The sequence below is a fragment of the Battus philenor genome, unplaced genomic scaffold (assembly GCF_028537555.1).
Source record: "Battus philenor isolate CCGP_79_NKW_IND1 unplaced genomic scaffold, ilBatPhil1.0.hap1 SCAF_4, whole genome shotgun sequence".
Classification (NCBI taxonomy): domain Eukaryota; kingdom Metazoa; phylum Arthropoda; class Insecta; order Lepidoptera; family Papilionidae; genus Battus; species Battus philenor.
The window spans coordinates 7,783,128-7,806,059 of record NW_027181704.1 but is presented as its reverse complement, the minus strand read 5'-3'; the positions used below and the strand labels follow the sequence as shown (position 1 = coordinate 7,806,059).

Genomic DNA, 22,932 nt, shown 5'->3' with positions numbered 1-22,932 from the left:
CAGAGTAAATTAAATATGTAGGACGCTTTTATTTACATAAACCTTTTTTGTATCATCTATATGTATTGTATTATATCAAATATCCCATACTACACCAGCTACAGCTACCCAGCTAAAATACGAGCCATTTATTTGTCAAATTATTTACAAAAGCACATTATCATCATTTATATAAAGAGGATGTTAAAAACTAATAAGTTTCGGGTTTCTAAGTTATAATTTTTAAAATTATCTAACTAATGAGTCTCCAATTAACAATGACAAATTAATACAATCAAGAATTCTGGTACTTCGCGTTATGCGAAAGATTTTAAAAAATCACTAGTAAACGCTTAATACCACCGCGTTCCCTATTCCTGCCACCAAGCAGAAGATGTTATAATATACCTCCTCGTTTTATTTTCATTGGATTTTCAAAAAAAAAACATTGAGTTGAAACACGGAAAGAAATAATTTTCTTTACTGTACAATCATTTAATTTGGATCAATTATTAAAATTTTGCCTTTAGCAAAATATGTACAACCTCTCAAATCCTGAAAAAGCTATACTTTAGATATCAAACCATCGAAATATTAATAAAGTTTATAACCTAGGAGTATTTTAAAATAAAGTATGAATAAATTAAGAGATTTTTCCCAAGACACTTGTTAAAACAAAGTTATCCTATGTTTTAAAGAATAGTGGGGAGCACGTTCGAAGACCCCGCAACGTTATTACTTTCAAATAGTATTTACGAATGTACGTGATTCATAGCAGCTATAACTCGGGAATTACAATTTTCAACACGCGTATTTGTAAGTTTAACAAAATTTACGACGTCACCAGTAAGTTCTTACCGACGCCACTGAATGTAAAGTTATGTTAATGTACCAAATGCAGTAACTTTAAACTTACAACCTTAAAACTTACAAAATGTCCAAAGTTATTACCAATTCGAGATGGACAACCTCGTATGAATACGAAATATTCCGACCGAATATCGCATTATGAATATCACTCTCTTCAATATACTTTCAATATTTATTAGAAGTTTATTTAAATTATACAGGATGATCGGTTATAAGTTTTAAAGTTCTTTTAAGGCGTAAATATGTAGCTCATATGACAGAAAAAACTTTAAAGCTTTTACACCTATTTCCGATTAAAGTAAAGTGATCACCTGAAATAAATTACATTAATTTGATTTTTCTATTGCTGAAGGCTTTAGGCCTATAATTTTCGATTGCTTTAGGTCTATAACTTCTGTCAATACAAAATCTGCAGAGCTAAACAGTAAACAACAATTTAATTTATCATTAAGTAGTTCGAATTTTAAAAATTATTTTTCTTATTATATTATGATTAAGCTATGTATTATTTCGGAAACTATTGATTTTTGGATAGAGTGTACGTGTACGTGTTTATCATCTTGTTACTTTCAAAAGTTTCATCACTTAATTTTTACAAAATTATTCATACTATTTAAACACTAAAATACTAACACCGCTTTAAATTGACTCAGAGTATGTTTACTTTTACTTTTAATGTTCTCTAAATTATCATGTCAGAAATTTTAAAAGTTAATTAAAGAAAAACTTGTAAAATCCTTTCATGAATGAATTTCTCAACTGCATTAGGAATGTTGTAAAAGTTACCACGAGAAAACCCCGTCTAAGTTATTGTGGTCTTTTCAAATCGGGGAACGTTTGAAAACATTAGCTTTAAGATAAAGGATGGATTTAGATAACTTCAATCTGTTTATAATTTCAGTCAAATTCAGCTCTTCTGGCATTACCACGTCGTTCAAAATTATCAATGTAATTGATTCTGTGAGAATATTAATAGGTATAAATTAATAAAAAATATGCAATCAAAGTGGCCAATGTGAAGCGTCGCATTCCACATAAAACCGAATAAGATTAATACAAACATCGATAAATCGAGTAGTACATATACATAGCTTAATAAATAAACGGCGAGGGAGCAAGTGTGTCAGGTATATTAATTCATTGAATTCATGCACAGGCGATTGCTCAAACAAGGCTGCGATGGGCGGCTTTGATCGTGCGCGCTCTGCCATGTGATTAAATGAACCACAACTTAGCGACACTCCAGTGAGGATCCAGGCCTGTCTTTCAAATATTGGTTTAAAAAATAATTATCATCTGTTACCTGACGATTATACATAATCTTAAAAAAAACATATGTTTTTTCTTGTTCGTTGTTATTTTTATTAACTATTAAAAAGAGAAATTTATAATTATTGATATTTGGACAGATTTTATTTTTTTATATTATATTTATATTATTTATAAAATTTGTGATATTTATTTTTAGTTATTGAATCAATGGACAAATACATAAACATTTTGCTAAAATATGGAATGAAGGGAAATTATTTTACCGATATAAAAGAATTGTTATTGTAAATGACTTGCAGATCATAAAATTTAAATAAATATTGGTAATAATAAACGGTATTTATGTTATATAATTTAAAAAAAATAAACAATCAAAAACGAACGTAGTTACTAAGAATAACCACATGCAATATGCTTTATCAAAAAACCGAGTTAATAAATAAAAACGTAATAAAATGAGATATCATCACTTATTTCTAAGAGCTCATAGTTGTAGTAAAATTATTATATTAACCAGTAACAAAGTATAACCCTGTATTACACTGGACGAAAAAGTGCTATAACAAGTAGACTTCTCCATAAGTGGATAGTTTTATAGCGCAAATATAAAAGCTGCATTTGTTTTCTATACGTTGTGATTTGAACTGATGTTCAGAAGGATATCCAAAGTAATATGTAAAATAAAAATAAATAATAAGTACAAAATTCAGTACCAGAACGAGTAATAAAATTGTCATGCGATAAGCTAACAAATATAGAATAACAAAAAATGTATTTAAAAAAATCAAATTGGCGTTACAAATGGACAAACAAAAATAATTTTGTATCATCCGACATCACAAGATGTTCTATAAAAACAAATAAAGATCACCAGAGTGCTGTGAAAACAATAGATTGAATAAAAAACAACGTCATAGCATTAGTTATATAGAAATCCAAATGAACAATTATATGTTAGCTTAGTCGTATTATATTAAGGGACATATTTTCATGGTTTATAAAATTATTTAAAACTATTTGAATTCGAAAATAATACCAAGTAATATGTAGAAACAAAAGGACGATTCATGAATCTAAACGAACAACTCCTTCCGCTCCATTTCACCTTTACACCCAAACTTTGAAATCGACGAATCGAACGATTAAACTCATAACTTCACCTATTCACTCGTGTGTAACTAAACACTATATTTAATATAAAATCACGTAATCAAGTTACAATTATGCAATTGCTTTTATCATTAATATAGTTAAATAATATTTGATTTACTACGCAATAATAAAGTAAATAATTCGCTAATAATATTACCTTTTTTTATTATTAGTAGGATCTATATTCCCCAGACATTATCGTCCGCGCCCTTGCAATCACAATAACTCTTAATATTTTTGATTTTTTGACTCACGTTTTTGCATGTTACAGTGTTTGATAACAATCTCTAGTTTTTAAAATTACGTTTCGTGCTACCACTTCCTCATCCCTACTCTATTTTACCATACTCAGGTTGTACGTCAGTATTTGTGCGATGGTTGCCGTATTTGCGACATCGATGAGTTTTGCAATCGCATCTTGAGTTTCCTCCGTGTAATACACGCACGAGTTCGTGTGATATTGTTACTACTGCATGATGGACGCTTTTATACAGACAGAAAGGATTGTACCAATTGGTTAAAATCTGAAGTAGCTGATTTAGTATGACATAGCTTGTATGATTTACACTATAACCTTATTTCATAATTTTTAACATATAAATAAGAATATGTTAAATCATAATTATCTCTCTCCAGAATAGTGTTTTTATTATTGTTTAGCGAACGGACGAACGAAAAATACGAGTTTTAAATACAGGTCAACAAGCAATCTCATGTCAAAAGTACTTAAAATGGCAATTTTTCGCAACTAGAATTATTAAATAACGTAGAAATTGCTAAACCTTAGTTTTGTATTACAGCTTTATGTGAAGAAAATATTTTTTACTCCTTTTTTTATGAAAGAAAGGCAAAAATAGTTTCAGAGTATATGTTTTAATCAACTACATAACCCATGTAATCTATTTCGACGACATATTTTTATCTGCGTTAACAACGGATTTCATCATTTATTCAGTGCACAACCTCTATGTCAGTGACAATCTAAAATAAACTAGCTATGCAAGCCATCTCTGTGTCGATAATAAAATATCGAATCATTTAAATACCAATACTGTTAAAGTATTTCTTGTTTTAATTTTTTTTAAATGATGATTTCCTCACATCTTTACTGCATCAGCTTTAATGTAGTTGTTAAAACACCGTTTAAACATGTAGTAGTAAATATTAGATTTACTATATATTTAGTTTTATATTTACCTCTTAATTTTGTTTTTTTTTCGTTTCGCGTCTGCAAGAGTTCTTTGTCGCATTCAGGAAATTCTACATAATAATAGGATAGCGTAAGAAATTATATTAAGTAAAAAGTGTGTCATGTTTAGTGTTAAGAAAAAAGATAGTATTGTAATATGTATGTTTGACGAAAATCCTAAATTTTCCGAAAGTATTAACATTCCTTGAGAATTTTCGAAGCAGTAAATTAACAAAATTTTAAGTTAGTTTATTGAACAGCTTGTCATTAATATATTAAAATGATAAACTGTAAATATCCACCTAAGTATTTTAATTTCTTTTATTAATTATGAAACAGCGAATAAAATAAGACATTTGTGATGTATTGTTTTTATTCAGTATATTATTTTTTTAAGTAGTGTTAAATAAACATTATCACCAATAACAACACCGCTCCGATGTTTTTATCTAATTTAGAGCTCAATAAATAATTCTTGCTTAATTATATATAATAATTCAGGTTATGTCGGTATTTTGCAAATTTTCTTCTAACACGAAGCAATTTACGTGTAATCAGCCATCTCGTCACCATCCACAGCCCGGGCCTTCACCCTCCAATGAATATTCATGTCGAGATCGATGTGCGCCTCTCTTTATTCATTGTAAACACGTGTACGTGTCCTTTGAAGCTTGCATTGTATTACATAAATGTTGAATTGATCTTGAACAACTATGTACTACGTATATTACAGAAGTCTTGAAAGTGATAATTTTAAATGTATGTACATATACACACTATTAAAAGATTTTGAGATAGTTATCAAAAATACTTTTTTCACATTTTGAATTAAAATTTACTTCGCCAGAGCATGAATTTTGTTAAAAAAAAAACATTTCCTTAATATTGAAGCATTAAATTTAAAATTTGATGTATGTCATTAACATACAACTGCCTATTAAAAGCGAAAGCAAATTAAAAAAACAATAAGTCGGTAATTATAGATACTAAAACCACACAAACAAAATTATTGACTGTGGCCATAAAAACAGATTTTTGACGTGAAACGTCTTTAAAATTGATACCATACACAGGATACCATGTCAGAAAACCGGACCGTAACGAATTCTTATAGACCAATCGTCTGACCTTAATAACTAGAAAACGATTTTTCGTAGAAACATGAATTTAGTGTCATTATTTTTTATTTGAATCAAACCGCTAGTTGTAATAAATTGATTTTATTAATTGATTTGGATTAAACGATTTTTACTTTCGCGCAGATTTTCATAAAATTATATCTTTTTTCATGTACCTGAATCAATTTTTAGATTTCCTTTAAATTGCGTAATACATTCTATTATCCGCGATAAATAAGACTTTTTAGTTACTAACAAAGCTTTATGAGGAAACCCTTAATACGATAGGTCCTATATCGTTGTTCCACGAGCTAGTAACCTGATACCATGAGAGCACAATTCAAGCTTTCATAAGAGATTAAATAACAAACCTGTAACACGAAAAATATCTGTTGAGTATTATTATCGAGATTGCAACATCTAATTCCAGAACTAAGTGTTGCGAGGCAACTCTAAATATTAACTGAAAATGATAATAACAGGATATGATCTACTTAAAAACATACGTATTACTTTGTTTGTATACAAAAATAGTTAATAATAAACAGATTTCGAAAAATCTTTGTGCACTATTCTCTATCTGCTTTATTCTTTCTTGATTTGATTGATTATTTAAGAATTTTTAAACATCAATACCATGAATGAACAAACTATATTTCCAGTAATTACAAACTCACTTAATCACTAAAAATAACTAATAGCATTTCTATTTATTAGGTCGTTAAAGGGTGGAGCTTCGTCACGTGAGATTAATCATCTCCCAAGGTGCAAAAACTAATTTATTTCAAAATACAACCACTACTTTTTCATTATGTTTTCGCTATCAAGCCGGAGGGCTTTCACAGCTACATCGGTGCTGAGTTCACGGAGCGAAAGGATCCATGAACTTATTACGTACCATAAGGGAAATATTTAAATTTAAAGACCAAATTATCTTTAATCGAGTACTAACTCGTACAAGAGTACTAAATCGTCTAAATCAGTATTTTCCAACTCTTTTTATGCCATGCCCCACCTTAGCCTTTGTAAAATACTTACGCCTCCCGATGTAGCATACATTATTTTTATATTAAAGCGAAAGGATTAAACTCGAGTCGAGTTTACTTTCGAATTGCCCCCCTTAACAATCAAATTGCCCCCTTGTGGTGCGTTGGCACCTCGTTGGGAAACACTGAAATTGTCTTAATACCAAATACTATATTCCATTGACCAACGACTCTGAAAACCCGATTTGGTTCCGAAAGTCGCTAGGTAAATAGGTCAAAGAGTGTAACCCTAAATTAGAAACTAGACCGTCATACCTACATTAGCTTAAATATAAGTAGACGACTAGTTCCAACCCTGACCTATCAAAGACGAACATATTCAACCTCGGGTTCAAAACACGTACAATTAGGAATTGACCAATTGACCATTATATGCGAAAAATTCCTAAATTTTGTAAATAAAACAATACTTAAATTATTGTACCTTTTTATTTTGACGCAATAAACATAATTCATTTTGTAGATGCACCTTACTTTTATTAAATGTTAAAAAATAATAATAATATTGAATCCAAAAATACAAAACTCCGACAGCGCAGTATACGGAGGTTATCATTAGAGGCAAAAACGGTAACCGCTTGTCTAGACCTAATGCTATATGAAATACGTTTTCATATATGAAAATAACTAATAATCCATATAAATATAAAGATTCAATTCTTCCTAGCATTGGCAAACGTAAGAAACCTCTTCTTTTGGCACCTTTTGGTTTAGGAACTTCATACAAAGCTGGTAAATGCCCGAAGGCTATTGCACAATGTGTTAACAACATAAGTAATTTAATTGCTACCAGACTTTTAGGATAAAGCAATGGGAAAAGTGAATAATGACCAACTGTAGATAATACTAAGAATAATCTCCCATCTACATCACCAAACACGGCCAGAAAACTGTAACAAGACATATCATATATAATTGGAATAAGTTACCCAACTATCAGGATTCTAATATTATTTCACTTACCTTAATGGAATCAAAATCATCAATATAGCTTTTTCATGAACATGCCAACCAAACATAAACGAACAAGTTGCACAAATTGTTAGGCACCTATAAATAAAATAATATTTAAGTTGTTAAATCATGTTACATTTAACATAGACTTCATTAAATATTTTATTTTTACGTTATTTCCGCTTTTTTGTTTAATAATATACTTTACTCAAGTACTTTACTCAAATATTTATTTTTACTATTAATTTTAAATTTTTCTGCTCCAATTCAAAACCATAATTATATTTGTTCAATAATCAAATTATTACTCTAGGTTTGATATTTTTATACCATAGAGTAAAAGACTGTAAGCGATATGGCCTGACCATAACAAAGATAAATAATTTTAAAATAGCAAAATTTTTAGTGCACTGACATTTATAGTGCAGTCTTATTAACCAAGTAATTTTACAAACAATCATGTCATGTACTGTTTAGTGATAAACGTAATTATTGTATTTTAGACTATCTGTTGCAAGATAATGTTAACTAATGTTAACGAAAATGAATGTATAAAAATACTCAATTTAATATGAAGGACAATATTAATCATTTGGTCTAGAAACCTGCCTATACAAACCTGTAGAGTATGGTAGACCGAGATAGAGTGATCGATACAGATTCTTTTCATCTGCAATTTTTTTCTGGGGCATTTTTTTTTCTGTAATTTTTTTAAGATGTGAAATTCCAATGAGCAAATATGTAATGCATTGAAATAACTATTGAAATTAATCAGTTTCAAAAATAATTGATCTTAAATAATTAATACCTCAAGTTTACAATAATTAATTACAAAATATATCAACCCTAATAATTATTGTTACATTAAAAAAACTATTTACGGAAAGGATTAGATAAAAAGAATTGACAAAAACTTTATTTGCCAAATCTTTTCTGGGTTTGTCAATAATTAATGCAAAATATTAAGATGAACATAAAAAAACATACCTAATAAAACTTATACTTCTGTACTTTCTATCTGCCCCTAGATGCCACAACTTGACTAATGCAGGAATCATCATAGCTAATGTCAAAATAAATGTTACACTAGGTCTTATTGAAGGCAGGATGATGTGGTCATACTCTTGTACAAGTCCTCCAGTCATTGATGCCTCACTTAAAGTGACATTTATCCCCAATTTCGGTACTAAAAATTATTAATGTAACAAATGAAAAATTTATTTATTTCAAAAATTTATTTTTACTTTTTTGTAATTTCCTTTTACTCATCTGGTTTACTACAATTGTTTTATTGATTTAATTTGAATGTAATGCTAAAATCTATAATGAATATGAACTGTAACCAATTCTTAATCTGAAGGCTGAGCTGAGCTATATACATATATGAATGGACTAACAAACAGTTTTAAATAGCAACTTCGTTTTTGTTTTTTTATGCTATTCTGTAAACACCATTAAGCTGTAGCAACTGTTTTTTGTTTTTTATTGAAAAGTAATATTTCTTCAAAATGTTATGAAGATATTTTCTATCAATTAAAAATTAATATTAAATCTGCAATTAGTTTTAACATTATTTAATCTAGTTTATACTAACCTGTCTTATTAAATACTTACACAAATGTTGGAAAGACTTATCTGCAAAATTGTACAAGGCCCAAAAATTTGGGGCCCAATATGCATGACATAAGCCTCTCTTAAATGGAAACAACCGTGACAATAGCTGAAATGTACAATATATATTAAAGTATATAAAATACATATACCCACCAGCTATATTGTATAAATATTAAAAGCTAGATAATTTTACCTGTGATATATGTTTAATAAATGGTCCAAAAGATATAGCAAAAACTGATAAAACAGTAATTCCTAATTTTATTAAATTGCTTAAAGAAAATGAATACCAGGCTGTATGCACTCCGTCCACTGATGATACAGTAAAGCAATATGCTCTCAATAAATAGATAATATATGCAGGAGCAACATACAAATATATGTGTTTAAGATTAAGCAAGATAGCAAACCAAAAAGCCGCCTGTAAATGATTTCCCTGAAAGAATTAAATTTCTCATTAATGAATTTAGATAAGTGATAATAAACTGTGTGGAGTAAGTTTTAACCTGTCATTTGTTTTATATAAAGATTAAAAACAAAAAACACATTTAAAACTTAAATGTTAAATTTCAAAAATATTTATTTATTTTATAAGTTTAATGTTAAATAATTCAAATAAAGAAACTTTAATATTTATAGCTAACATTTTCAATTTTTGAATTTAAGAAATCTGCAACACCAATGAAAATATTTAGTAACCACTTATAATGTCACCATCTTATATTAAAATTCATTAACTAATCTTATTTTATTTTAAATAAAAGTAAACATATTAAAATATTTTACATCACCTGTATCATATTAAAAATAGAATAAAGAAGAAAGGCATACAAGAATCCATTGTATTGGAAATGTATATGATCCACCATTAGTAATCCAGGATTTGCAACCAATAAGATAAACACCAGAAGCTTTCCATTTCCTATAAGATCAGAACAACTGAAAGAAAATCCTTTGTTTGTTTACATGAAAAAAATACAAAAAACCTATCCATTCCCCTAATGAAATATAATTTTAATACATATTTTAACATCCATACACAATTTTTATTTACATCCCAATAATTAAATCACTTTTGCACAGTAAAACATGGCAAAAACCTTTTGAGTGGTTAGTGCTAATCTCATAATGTTAACAAATATTAAATACATACCATTTAACACTATAAATATATACCAAGTCTAGACAGATAACTGAAAATCTTTGAAAAAGAATGGTCATTTGAGAGTCATAATTTAAATTTTGTACTTTCACAATTTCTTCATCAAAACATTTGGCTACAAAGGAAAGTCCATATTCCAACCAAGCGAATAAGGGAGGATAATCTAATGTCCACTCTGATGTCGTGTCATAATACCACTGATCCTTCGTAAGGTTATGAGTTATTGCTAACCAATTCCTATGAACTTCAAAATCTGTAGAACGGCTGGAAATAAAACAATATATTTAAATTGCAGATACAAGAACGTAATTTAATTTTTAAAAAAATAAACTTACTACAAAGGAATTAAAATAATTTTAAGCGCAGTTAGTAGTAACATTATTTGGTAAAACATTTTTTTCTATAAAATATGTGATTATACAGAATTTGAACATCCCCGTGTGGTATCTATAAGGATATCATTGGTAGCTGTGCTTATTAAGTTGCAGTATTAATTAAATATAATAATAATCATTACGAGTAGAATCTTAAATATACTTATCACTACAATAAGTTATCACTAACCGGCTGTCATTTGTCAAATTAGTGATGGGCAAGTTAGTTTATTTTAATCTACTTGTTTACGTTATTATTGAAAACGACTAATCTTAATAGTTTTATGCTGTTAAAAATGCTCAAGACCGTTCTTTATTTTCATGTTTAGATACAGAGATAAATTACATATTTTGTAGAGTAATATAATATGAACAAATATATTTTATTTTTAAGTTGCTTTTCTCATTTTCTGGACAATAAAGTTTTGCAGAGGGTATCAAAATATAATCACTCAATTAATTGTTAAGGTTTCCTTATAGATTATTAAAGAAATATTGTTAAAATTTTTTAAATATTCATCAACATAGGAAGAAATTAACTTGTCTTTACAAAAGATATTACTGCTCTAGAGTACCTCTAACTCAATTTTCTATTACACACTGCATTTATTTTAACTTAACCATTCCAATTATATTCCAAATTTAGTTGAATGAACGGATTAATAATTTTCTTTCCAGCTTACTTTTGTTAACAGTTTGTTCACAATTTTGGTTTCCAGTGGATTAAAGTGTTTTTCATTATAGTTTCTTTTAAAATGTACTGTTATGTTAGTTAAATATTTAGGTTCTATTCAAACCTTAAACATAAAATCTAGCCTTGGTCAGTATGGAATTTTAGCATCTATGTATTAAGTTTATAACAAGTATTTTAAAAATAATAAATAATCGTGCATAAAGACCAGAATCAGTAGCAAACATTTTACACTTTTTGTTGCTCCTATAAAAAAAAAAACATATTTCAGTCGACGTCAGTAGTTGCTTAGGCAAATTATTCTATTTTTAATATATAAAAATAATGGCGATATTACACAGAGCTCTTTTTACTTGGTTTATATTTTTAGTATTCTTAATTTTATTGTGTCTTAGATTAGAATCTAGAACACATTGGAATTGGTTTATAGTTTTTATACCGATGTGGGTGTATGATAGTATATTATTGATTTACGTTTTATTTCATATGGTTTCGCATTGTCGAAATGGAATAGAAAGGTTCAGAGGAACCATTAATAAAAATGTGTGGTATATTGCTGCAATTGGTCTTAAAATGGCAGCCCAGATAATAATTTGTATTAAATTGGAATATACGAAATTATACTTGCCTATTTATGTGGTAATGACACCAATTTGGATGTTATTGCCGGTTTTGTGTGTCGAAGTATTTATGCACCTAATAAGACATTCAAGCAGAAGTAGTCGTTATTAGTGAAGCTACAAAACGGATTTTGCTAAAACAGTATGTTACTAGTTTCTAAAATGAAAAGCATGTGATCTCATGGATTGTAGATAATTATAAACTTGGCACATATTCATTGACAAAGTGGGTGTGTTTACACAGTCATGTCACACCAAATCTGCGTCAAAAACTTGATGATATAACCATTCCATGCAAGGCAGTGCAAAGTGAAAAATGAATGAGCTTAAAGCTTCTATTGTGAAGGAAGTGCCTGCAGGTTCAACAGCTGTCTTAAACTGCAACAGCAATGATTATGACCATAATTTCATGTTCTGGCTTGTTAACAAAACCAAAATTATTGGCCCTGACAATGACTTTGATGAAAAAAAATATAAATATGAAGTTTTATCTGGGAATTTGCGGATAGATGTAAGTGAATTTATTAAACTAACCATTAAAATGATAAGGTATAACAAATGGAGTATCCCATGAGGAGAGATAATAGCTTTACTAAAGGCTATAGATATAGGTACAGTACTAAGTCCTATTAGTTTAAATTTTAAAATACTTTTAGAAATGTAGATTTATTCCTTATCTTTGAACAGTCCATGTGTATTTTCATATGTTAAGTTTATCCTTTTTAATAAATCAATCTAATTTTTAGTAAAAATAAATAGTTTTTTATGTACAAATTTTTACTTTTTTTAAATTTTAGTTTTGGAACAAAATTACTTAATTTCACTTATTACCTATATTATTATATAACTTCTTTACAGAATGTATCCCCAAGTGAATCAGGCCACTATGTTTGTCTGTCCAAACATCTTGATGGGTCAAAGATCTCTGTTGGTGAAGTAGAAATGATTGTGAAAGGTTCATCATTCTCAGCAATAGAAGCAATGAAGCTAATTGCAATTGTATTATCCATTATTGTTATTATAGGCTGTGCTGTTATCTTTTTTCGATTAAGGAGACAATGGAGAAAATATGAAAATCGTATAGTTGTACCTGGTAAGAACTTTTTAAATTTTAACTTTTCAATTCTGTAAAGGTATTGTTGTCAAAATCCTTGTTTTACTACAAGCACAAATATGTTTATAACCATGAGTTTCTGTTAAAAGGCTACATAACTAAAAACAATCACAGGTTGTATTTTGAGATATTTGTAAGTGAGAATTACAAATTTGTATTACAATATATGCTTTTACTAAGACAACTAAATTTTAGATTTTGTTTATAGAAATCTTAAATTTGACTGGATGTCATATTATTTATTCTTTAAAATCTGGTGTTCCTATAAGTTCCAAGTGTTGTTAGTTATATTCTCATTAATTTGGTTTCTGCTATTAAGTTTTATCATTTCATCATATTATTTATTTTCACTGCATAATTCATGATCATCTTCTTTTTCAACACTTAGGTGTGATAAAGTGTCTTTTGCAATGAAATAAATGTAAGCAAGTGCGATATAGGGCAAAGGAATAAGATATTGTCATGAATGCTTACAAATATGGATAAACTAAAACTAAAACTGCAACACAGTGTTGTATATATATAATAATAACTTTATAACATATAATAATAACTTTAGCTGTCTGACCCTAAATCAAATTTCAGAGATATGTCAGGGGAAGGGGAAGACAAGGCGACTAGTAATGTCTCAGGTTGCAAGCGAAAACCATTTCAAGGACAATGATCAATGATCTATCTAGTATTCAAAGAGAAAAGGGGCCAGATGATTACCCATAACATGAATGGCATTAATACAAAATCTATAACTATAATAGCGTTTATTATTATACTAATTACTTAAAAATCTGTTTCTAATTGACAAACAGGGCAAAATCAAGATTGGATAAAATAAAAAACATTTTTTCCAAATACAATGTTATTAGTGATTTAATTTACATTGCCCAAGTGCACAAAATTGACCAACAAATCGCTGCATATAGGTGTCACTATTTGACTGCTCCCTTACCAATGCAAATTAAAACTGTTTGAATCAAATCTGGGCTATACTTAGCCAAGGGGCATGTAACAACAAATAGTAAACTTGAATTTAATGTAACACAATTCTTGTTTGAAAAGAGACTGACTGTTAAGTGAGGTTCACTGGAAATAACACAACAATGAAGACTGTAGATGTTGGTGGAGAGGCTGATTCAGTATACTTCAGAGATGTACTTATCGGAATCTCATAATTGAATCATCATTATCTTATCAGTCAATAGACGCCAACTGCAAGGCATAGGCCTACTTCAAAGATTACCGTGATGGCCAGCTCATTCACTAACTTCCTGCATTAATTAATACATTTATTACATAATTAAAAATATCTTCTTTACTTCGTGTACACTTTTGTAATTACTTTTTGAAATAACTACACTTTTTTATGATCATGTATTGAAAAAACTAACAAGACGTAAATGCAGTGACACACACCTTTGTGAACATACATTTTTAAACAATAACTTATCAGTACTTTTTATTACTGATAGTCATTAATAAAATTTATTTATTTTTGTTCACAGTAGACGAAATTGAAGAAGATGATGGAGATGAAATTTACAATCGCACAACTACTGCTATTACCCCAGTGCCAGGACCAAGTAGAAATGTATCTTCTGAACAATTAATGTATGGTATAGACAATCAAGGATTAGATACTGATTTTAATTCAGTATTTGAGAACATTCAGATAAAGACTCCAACTCCAAGTCTTATTTAAAGTGTAACTCATATATTTGATTATTATCATTAAGTATAAAATTTGTAATGTTATATTAGTACCTTTGACATGTTCAGTAAAAATAAGAAATATAGTGTTTATTTTTTATCAAATGCTGTTTTATAATGTTGATGACCATTTTTTAGACATCTTTTGAAATTCGTTTACATTTAGATCATTCATTTCATTGCATGTTTTCTTTATTGCAAAATCTAATTACAATACAAAATTTTATATCTGCATTAATAATCACATTTTAATAGGAAAATTCAAACAGACTTCTATAATTTCATACTTGCAGTAAGTTTTGTTTGCCTGTGATCTTTCAGTTTTACTGGCACCAAGATTTATTTCATGTAATTTGCATTATTGCAACTGTTAAAAGGATGTATCTTCTGTACTGGTATTGTGTTTATCTGGTGTCAGTTCATTATTATCACTTGTGTGACTTTGTGATAGAGGTGTGGTATCTAAAGTTTCATCTTCTTCATCATCTCCATTAACTTCCATTTCAAACACTCTTACCTTTCGATGAGTTTTTGATAAAACCACGGCAACCTTTCTACCACCTGATACTGCGATTCTAAAACCATCCATTTTTTCTAATACTTTACATACACTTTGATCTATCAGAGATGAAAAGTTCTTTTTAATTATTTTATCATTGAAAATGCAAGATTTACATTTTAAATTTAAGTCATTGGCATTTTCTAGGGCAATTTTTAAGGGCAGTTGTATAAAAATTGTATTCTCTTCATTGCGAGGATGCCTAATGAGTACCGAAAGATATTCTGGTGAATAAAATTGCACATCTATTATGTCTATTGGTTCTTCCTCTGAACGGCCTTGATTTTCTTCCAATAACATACTTGAAGAAAAATAATACTTTGTTGCCACAGCTGAACTTGACTTTTCTTTCAGTTGTATAGACATGAAACATAATCCATCACAGGCATTTCTTACATCCACTAAAACCATTAAAAATCTTTCTTGGTTTGGATCATATATCTGTGATATTCTTAAATATTTTTCAGGATTCAATACAATACCTCTGTTTTCATAACATTTAATATTATGGATTATAGAAAAATGTTTTCCAATATTTTTACCTGTTACATCAAAGACTTGATTTATAGCATCCTTCAAATACTTTTGTTGCTGAACTAAAGAAAATCTTCTAAACTCGGTCATTGAAAATATTGTGTCACTATCATTAACCAAACATGAATTTTCTTTAAGAAATTTATGCCAGGGATTATCCTCATCATCAGGAAGTATGGTTAATTCTTGATCTTGTAAATACTGTCCTAATCTTTCTAAATTGAATTTAACTGGCTTTTCTGCCGAGTTATCATTCTCGGTTTGTACATTATCAAAGTTATATAAAAATTCAGCAAGATGTGTTAGTTCTTGTTGAGTCATTTTAACTATTTCACTAGGTGTTTGCTCATCTAATAAGCGCTTTATTACAACAAACAACCATCGAAAAAATGCCTTATAATTCCGCATTGAAACATCAATAACTTGTTGTAGTTCTAGGCACTTATTCAAAAAGGCACAGCATGCTCTGATAGATCGAGTTACTGTAGTCTCATCCAATCCCAGAATCTGAAAATAATTTATTTATAGTCTATGTTTAAATTATACACAAAATTACAATACAATTTAAAAAAAAATATCAATTGACTGATGCAAGCAGTTTTACTTTAGTTATTTTAACAGCATTATGTCCTGTATGATATATCTGTAGATTACTTGCATGGGGTAATGCTGCTTATACAATATTCGCGACACAATCTATAATTTGAGATTTAGAGAACCTCTTAGAGAAAAGTTTAGTGAAAAAAAACATTATGACTGTGGTTTGTGTGCATAGGAATATGAATAAATTGATGAATAAATAAAAGAAAAATTGTGATGCATATATATAGCTTAACATTAGAATAAAAAAAAGGCTTGTAACACTTATCTAGCCTTCATAAAATTAATATCTCTTAGTGAGTAATTACAATATACTCTGTGTAATGTCTCTAAATTATTTTAGTATTAAATTTAAAAGTGCAAACAAAAATTTATAAAAAAAAAACATTGTAGTGTGAAGGATTTTTTGAGTAACAAGAGAGCTTAAGAATGAAATGTTCTACTACTGTTAAGGTTAGTGTAAAAATGATGTGTTTCGAATGCGTGTTTGGAACCTCCCATAGCTTTAAGTTGGTGTCTCTACGTGTGAATTTCTATTTTTATCGAATTTGTAGTCTGTCTGTAGATGATCCAACATGAATGATAATATGACTAAAATTATAACTAAATAACAAAATAATTTTGCCGCTATCGCCATTACCTTAAACCTGTCAGGTATTCTGGTAAGACCTCTGATATCAGAAAGATAGTAAGATAGATTATGCCCTACAATATTCAGTTGTTTTAAAACTAGTTTTTGAATTGTTGAATAACTCAGATCTACAGAACTGCCAAATTTTTTTAAACCTTTAGCAGTCAACTCTTGAAGTAAAAACAGCTCAAGTTCATCAGATGGCACACCTAAAAATTTAAACATCTCTGGTTAGTTCATAACTTATATAATTATATTAAGTTAGTTAATTTTCAATATACACACCGAACATTAGTAATTCCAATAAATCGGCGGAGACGCCGCCTTGAGGTACTGAAGATGCGTAGTTAGCCATTTTGGAATCCATTTCTAATAAAATATGCTCCCACGCCTCGGTTATTGATATCATAGTTTGATCAAGATGAGACAGTAATTGAACTACTTGGCTGTGTTTATTTGCAACCATAAACAACTCTTCTGAATATGATGATAGGACACTAGTATTAATTACTGTCAAATATATATGTTTACTTATTCTGTCTAAATAAAGTACTTCCATGGCACTAAAATCATCAGACAAGTTTATGTGGAGTACTTTATACTGACCCGATTCATCATTAACTAATTGTGCCAAGTGTATAGTACCGTAAGGATAACGTCCAAATACGCTCATATAGATATTACCATTGCCATATCCAATCAGTAACATGTTTAATTGTGATGGTTTTGGTATTTCTTTATAAGATTTAACAGTGTCATCAGATCCTTGATTTTTGTAAGAATCACTTGTAGAAGGCGGTTTTTGCAAGAATATTGTAGCATCATCCTTAAACAAAGATTATAAGATAACATTTGTTACTGTCAACAGTAATGCAACAAAAGCGCTCATTAGCGCCATCTAGGGAACTCGCTAAATATTAAGCTAACAATAGCTACTAATAGGCAATCAATTTGTAATAGTTCTAACTGGGGACGCGCCATTGCAAGTAGCGCGAATGCACTGCTGTTAAATTATATTGTAATGAAGAATTATTCTCTTTTTCTTATTGAACCACCAAAAGCAATACATGCTCAACTACCTAATCCAAATCTTTTATTTCGGCCATTTTGTTTGTCACAGGACACCCATACAACATTAATGTTAAACACACTAGTGATTACAAAGCATTCATGAAAGAAAGATTTTTTTAATGTTATTACTACAATATTTCTTCATAATGTTTTTATTTCGATATGATAAGTAAAACTTAGTTACCATTACCTGACTAACATTATTACAACTCAAAAAATTGTTAACACTGGGTGAAAACTTTTTATTGGTTACATATTGTTTTGTTAGATTTGTGTTGCGTTGCGTATTCTCGATATTTAAGAGCATGTCCATGCCATTTAAACATACCCGGAGGAATTATTTTATAGGTAATGACACCTACAATTAAATTACTTAAAAAAAAACAAATTCGCCTATGTGTTTCTAGCCATGTTGTATGTTCCATTACAGCTGCAAACCATTACTATATATTTACTTTATTCAAAGGTTCTGCTATCTGAAAATATAATTTTTAACATTTCCATTGCTCTAGTGTTTATTAATCAAGAGTTAAAAATTCGTGACAAGCTTGTAAGCATAGCAAAATTTTCTTTGTATGCCAATTTTGTTACTATAAAATTATTTGGTACACACAAATGCATCAGTACTTTATATGCACTACTGTAATCAAATAGCTAATATGATCTATTAATTCATATTCACAGTAGATATACAGACTATCAAAAATAAGGAGTTTTTACCTTGCATTAAAATTTATCTAACTATTAACTAAATAGCCCTCACAAGTATATTTGTGACCAGAATACTTACGTAAATATTATATTCTGTAGCACTCTCTAATACTCCAGATTTATCAGCCCAAGTAATGCATGAAATTCCTATAGGTTTGCAATCATATGGATCTTCTGTTGATTCGGCATTAAAATCATATTTATCTAAAATATCCTTATCTTCTATATCTACCACATAAACACTTCCAAAGCTGTAACCAATTGCTAATGCCTGAAAACGTAATTTTAAATCTTTACTATAATTGCAGCGCATTCAAACTTTGTCTTGATTGATATACAATTTCTTACATTCTTCTTTAAAATTATTTCAAATAACTATAAAGTGTCCTATGCTTTTATTAACTTCTTAAAACATAAAGGAGTAACTAAAATATCCATTACTATAATTTGCATAAAAGTGCTTGTTCAAAGAGTTAACCACCTCTGGTATATATATATGGGATGTAAAAAAGGAAGGCACAATTATATGAGATATTTCAAAAAAATACTAGATGCTATTTGTTTATTTAATCCCTCCTGCCACTCACATATACAGGTAACTATGTATGTTTAAGTTTGTATGTCTATGTATATTTATGTTCATTTGTTTGTAAATATATTTTTTTGTACACGTGAACTACCCTTTATAATTACTATTAACTTTTCCTTACTATAGTTGTCTGTAAGAGATTGCCTTGTGTGATAAGACCGCCCATTGTACTTTTCTGTATATTATGTATCTTATCGTGTACAATAAAGAATATTAAATAAAAATAAAAAAAATAACTAGCACTACACACAGTAGCTACATGTTTTCATCAAAATCTTAATAATGGGGGATTCTAATAATGAGCATTCACAAATAAAAAAGGTGTAAAGAAGAAGATATAAAGAAAGAACATATATATCAGTGCTAAATAAATTTCCAGGAGCTCAAATTCAAGCAATGCCTAATTCTTTAGTCATATTATGTGAAAAATAAGGCTATGCAGAGACTTCTTATATAGGCTAAAATTAATGGCTTAATCTGCAGGCCTTAATCCACAATGGATGGATCAAAAGAATGTTCTCACAGAATTTTTATTGAATATGTATGCATAAAATACCTGTGGGGGAGTAATAGGGAGACTATAAAAGGCTGCATATTGCAATGACACTACAAATGTGTACACATTGTAACAATAAGTAGGTAAACTAATATGTTGCGGAGAATTGCTTACCGAAACATGAATGACATGACATATTGTATTAAGTACAGAAGTAACATAATAAAATTAATATACAAACAGTAAAACTTTCAAAATCTGTTAAAAGTTGAAATATCTCAGTTCATACATCATTTTTTATCATTTCCGCTGCAGCACATCCACTGCTGGATATAAGCATCCATCATGGATTTTTCTACTCATTACAAGTAATAAAATTATCTATTACAGAAATAAAGAAAAGGGCATTTTAAACAATGGAATTTCCATAATACCCACACCAGCACAATTAGTTATTTATGTTTTAATTTTAAAATGAACCCAAAAAAATTAAATCAATATTGGGTTTTGCCCCGCGTGCTCTTTTTAGTGCTTGTATAGGATTGCCCATATTCAAAATATGGTTGCCAATTAATTCTTGAGGCAAATTGTTCCTTTCTTCCACCAGTACGAGTTTTATATCACGATGATGCGACAAACAATGCAAATTACACAACTACTACCACTAAATCACTCAACACGTGTTTCACCCCTCCATAGGGCATCTTCAGGAGTAATGTTACACTGATTAGTGCCAAAGACAGAGTCAGAGCACTGCCATATGCGCATTTATCAGCAGGCTGGCGGGCAGTGCACTTTATTGCACGACTACGACTGCATGTGCAGAAGTAGCTATATATTGGTCCTTTTCTTACTTAGGATGGACTTCCGCAAAACAACGCCTGATTCCATTAAACACCCTATACCATTACTGACCCTCCACCATATGACACAGTTTCAGTAAAGTTGGTTTGGTTATAGCATTCTCCTTGTTATCTCCACATCCTTTCGCTTCCATCTACAAAATTAGCACAGAAATGGCTCTCATCAGTGAATAAAATGTGGCTCCACTCAGTTGCCCAGTTTCGATACTCGCGAGCAAACACTAATCTTGCTACACAATGAGCTGTCTTGAGTTTTGGAACTCTTGCTGGCACATAAGATCTTAACCCAGCTGCAGTTAGTCATTTCCTTACTGTACATTCACTTACATTTACATTACAGACTTCCTGCAATTGATTTAAGGTTTGAACAGCAGTTTGTCAATGATTCCTTAAAGTCTGCAAGATGATAAAACGGTCAACTAGGTCACTGATTGATTGATTTCTGCCTTGCCCTTGCCTCTACACGTAAGATCCAGCCGCAATCAACTGAATGGTAGGTATGCCCCTCTTCAATCATGATTATTGCCCTAGCTACTGAAGTTGCTGGTAAAGTACCATTTTTGTATCATAACAATATGCACTATTGAAAGCAATCAGTTAAATGAATTGCAGTCACCACACACAGCATCCAACAAAGTTCCTATCAGAAACAATTAGACCACTAGATGTCAGCAAATTCTTAAAAGAACCGTAAAACCTGTTACCATACTTGAAAAGTGTGGAACTTTTAAAGTATGTTATTTCTTAAGAGGGTACTGTACTTACACATTTATAAAAACTAGTTTTCAAGATTTAGAAAAACTTTTAAAAAATCTACCTTTTAAATGTGTTTCCCTAATTGTGCAGGCTGTGTAGTATATTATTAACAAGTTATTTAGAATAGATGGTTATTTATCAATAACCTTGGTCCTGTTTCAAAGAAAATTGGTATAGAGAAACTATAATGAAAGAAAAAATACAATTCATTTCCTCACTTTGCCATCAGGCCTCCAGGCAAGAGCTTGTACAGTTACATTTTCCCTTGGTGGTGGTAAATTCCACACTTTCTGCCAATGCAACCTGTGTACTTGAACTTCACCTAAAAATTACTAAAAACAATAAATTATTTAGAAATCAATGTTTAAATAAGTACATGGAAACTTTAAAAAAATGATGACTAAATTAAAATATAAAAATTGTTGGATTCTGTTTAACAGGCAACTTCCATTATCGTTAAAATTTTAAAATAAAATGATATGGATCTAAATTGATATAGCACAAATCAAATAATTATTTCAAAATTAAAATTAGACATTGAATAATGATTAGATCCATAGTATTTTGAACTAAAATATTTGTTCATAATAAACCTCAGGCGATTCATAAATGATATCACCCGATCAAAAATTTTTTATTTGTTTACCATATTTACTGATTCAATATCTAATAAGAAAATCGATAATTTTGTTTTCCTACCTTTAAAATTGCTTATAGCTAATAAATCCAGCCGGTTACTCCAAACCATGAGATCAACTTGATAAGCGACATGTCTTTCTTCAACTTGTCTCATTGCACAATGAAACATGTTTAAATACTTTAATGTCTTTATAAAACAGTTTTAAAATTTAATTGATACAACCGTTATTATAATTGTGTATTGACAGAGACAACATCAAGTTGTACGGCAATACCTTGACATTACATCGACTGATATTCGGCACAGGTAGTCAACTGACACAGACCGAATGTCATATTGGGTTATTTCGGCATAATTTTATTTACTTTTTTGAACGTCAATTATATTTATGAATATCGTATTTATTAAATGTATAAATAAAAGAATATTACTTTTTACACAAAACAGAAATTTAAATAATTTAATATTTTCGGTGAATAGCTAGTTCGCCAATGATCCGTCGCGAAAAATCACTAGTGTTGTCTACCAATAAAATAAGGTTAAGTATATTTTACATTTACGCTCACAGCAAATATTTTAATCCCTTTTAATTCACACAGTTATAAAAATTTGTCGTTTGTTAT

General features: G+C 29.4%; 4 protein-coding genes across 5 annotated transcripts; 2 read left to right on the top strand and 2 right to left on the bottom strand.

Moving 5' to 3' along the window:
* Nucleotides 1-7,036: 7,036 nt before the first annotated feature.
* On the bottom strand, nucleotides 7,037-10,904 carry xit (ALG6/ALG8 family glucosyltransferase xit). Its single transcript, XM_068771528.1, has 8 exons — nucleotides 10,692-10,904; nucleotides 10,348-10,620; nucleotides 9,986-10,133; nucleotides 9,388-9,630; nucleotides 9,195-9,300; nucleotides 8,568-8,766; nucleotides 7,590-7,676; nucleotides 7,037-7,516 (listed from the first exon to the last, which is right to left on the bottom strand). The coding sequence occupies exons 1-8, from the start codon at nucleotides 10,748-10,750 to the stop codon at nucleotides 7,042-7,044; spliced, it is 1,590 nt and encodes a 529-aa protein (XP_068627629.1). The 5' UTR covers nucleotides 10,751-10,904; the 3' UTR covers nucleotides 7,037-7,041.
* An 824-nt stretch (nucleotides 10,905-11,728) lies between these two features.
* On the top strand, nucleotides 11,729-12,166 carry LOC137928627 (transmembrane protein 60). The gene has a single exon (XM_068771532.1). The coding sequence runs from the start codon at nucleotides 11,746-11,748 to the stop codon at nucleotides 12,151-12,153; it is 408 nt and encodes a 135-aa protein (XP_068627633.1). The 5' UTR covers nucleotides 11,729-11,745; the 3' UTR covers nucleotides 12,154-12,166.
* A 39-nt stretch (nucleotides 12,167-12,205) lies between these two features.
* Nucleotides 12,206-14,950, top strand: LOC137928626 (uncharacterized). The gene is made up of 3 exons (XM_068771531.1): nucleotides 12,206-12,552; nucleotides 12,900-13,134; nucleotides 14,655-14,950. The coding sequence occupies exons 1-3, from the start codon at nucleotides 12,358-12,360 to the stop codon at nucleotides 14,849-14,851; spliced, it is 627 nt and encodes a 208-aa protein (XP_068627632.1). The 5' UTR covers nucleotides 12,206-12,357; the 3' UTR covers nucleotides 14,852-14,950.
* APC4 (anaphase-promoting complex subunit 4) lies at nucleotides 13,940-22,579 on the bottom strand. Of its 2 annotated transcripts, XM_068771524.1 has the most exons (6): nucleotides 22,369-22,579; nucleotides 21,888-21,991; nucleotides 19,045-19,236; nucleotides 17,469-18,009; nucleotides 17,193-17,392; nucleotides 13,940-16,459 (listed from the first exon to the last, which is right to left on the bottom strand). In XM_068771524.1, exons 1-6 carry the CDS (start codon nucleotides 22,475-22,477, stop codon nucleotides 15,230-15,232), a joined length of 2,376 nt encoding a protein of 791 aa, XP_068627625.1. In that variant the 5' UTR covers nucleotides 22,478-22,579; the 3' UTR covers nucleotides 13,940-15,229. The 2 variants fall into 2 exon arrangements, with proteins under 2 accessions (XP_068627625.1, XP_068627627.1); XM_068771526.1 differs by lacking the exon at nucleotides 19,045-19,236.
* Nucleotides 22,580-22,932: the final 353 nt, after the last annotated feature.

What these genes read in the sequence shown, in the direction of transcription:
- xit (XM_068771528.1), bottom strand. Translation starts at nt 10,750, where the DNA reads ATGTTTTACCAAATAATGTTACTACTAACTGCGCTTAAAATTATTTTA. An exon ending in TATATTTATAGTGTTAAATG is followed by an intron (nt 10,134 to 10,347) that starts GTATGTATTTAA and finishes ATTTTCTTTCAG; the next exon opens with TTGTTCTGATCTTATAGGAA. An exon ending in TAAGTCTTTCCAACATTTGT is followed by an intron (nt 8,767 to 9,194) that starts GTAAGTATTTAA and finishes AATAATTTTTAG; the next exon opens with TACCGAAATTGGGGATAAAT.
- LOC137928627 (XM_068771532.1), top strand. Translation starts at nt 11,746, where the DNA reads ATGGCGATATTACACAGAGCTCTTTTTACTTGGTTTATATTTTTAGTA.
- LOC137928626 (XM_068771531.1), top strand. Translation starts at nt 12,358, where the DNA reads ATGAATGAGCTTAAAGCTTCTATTGTGAAGGAAGTGCCTGCAGGTTCA. An exon ending in CTGGGAATTTGCGGATAGAT is followed by an intron (nt 12,553 to 12,899) that starts GTAAGTGAATTT and finishes ACTTCTTTACAG; the next exon opens with AATGTATCCCCAAGTGAATC. An exon ending in AAATCGTATAGTTGTACCTG is followed by an intron (nt 13,135 to 14,654) that starts GTAAGAACTTTT and finishes TTTTGTTCACAG; the next exon opens with TAGACGAAATTGAAGAAGAT.
- APC4 (XM_068771524.1), bottom strand. Translation starts at nt 22,477, where the DNA reads ATGTTTCATTGTGCAATGAGACAAGTTGAAGAAAGACATGTCGCTTAT. An exon ending in AGCTATAAGCAATTTTAAAG is followed by an intron (nt 21,992 to 22,368) that starts GTAGGAAAACAA and finishes AGTAATTTTTAG; the next exon opens with GTGAAGTTCAAGTACACAGG. An exon ending in ATTGGAATTACTAATGTTCG is followed by an intron (nt 17,393 to 17,468) that starts GTGTGTATATTG and finishes TTAAATTTTTAG; the next exon opens with GTGTGCCATCTGATGAACTT.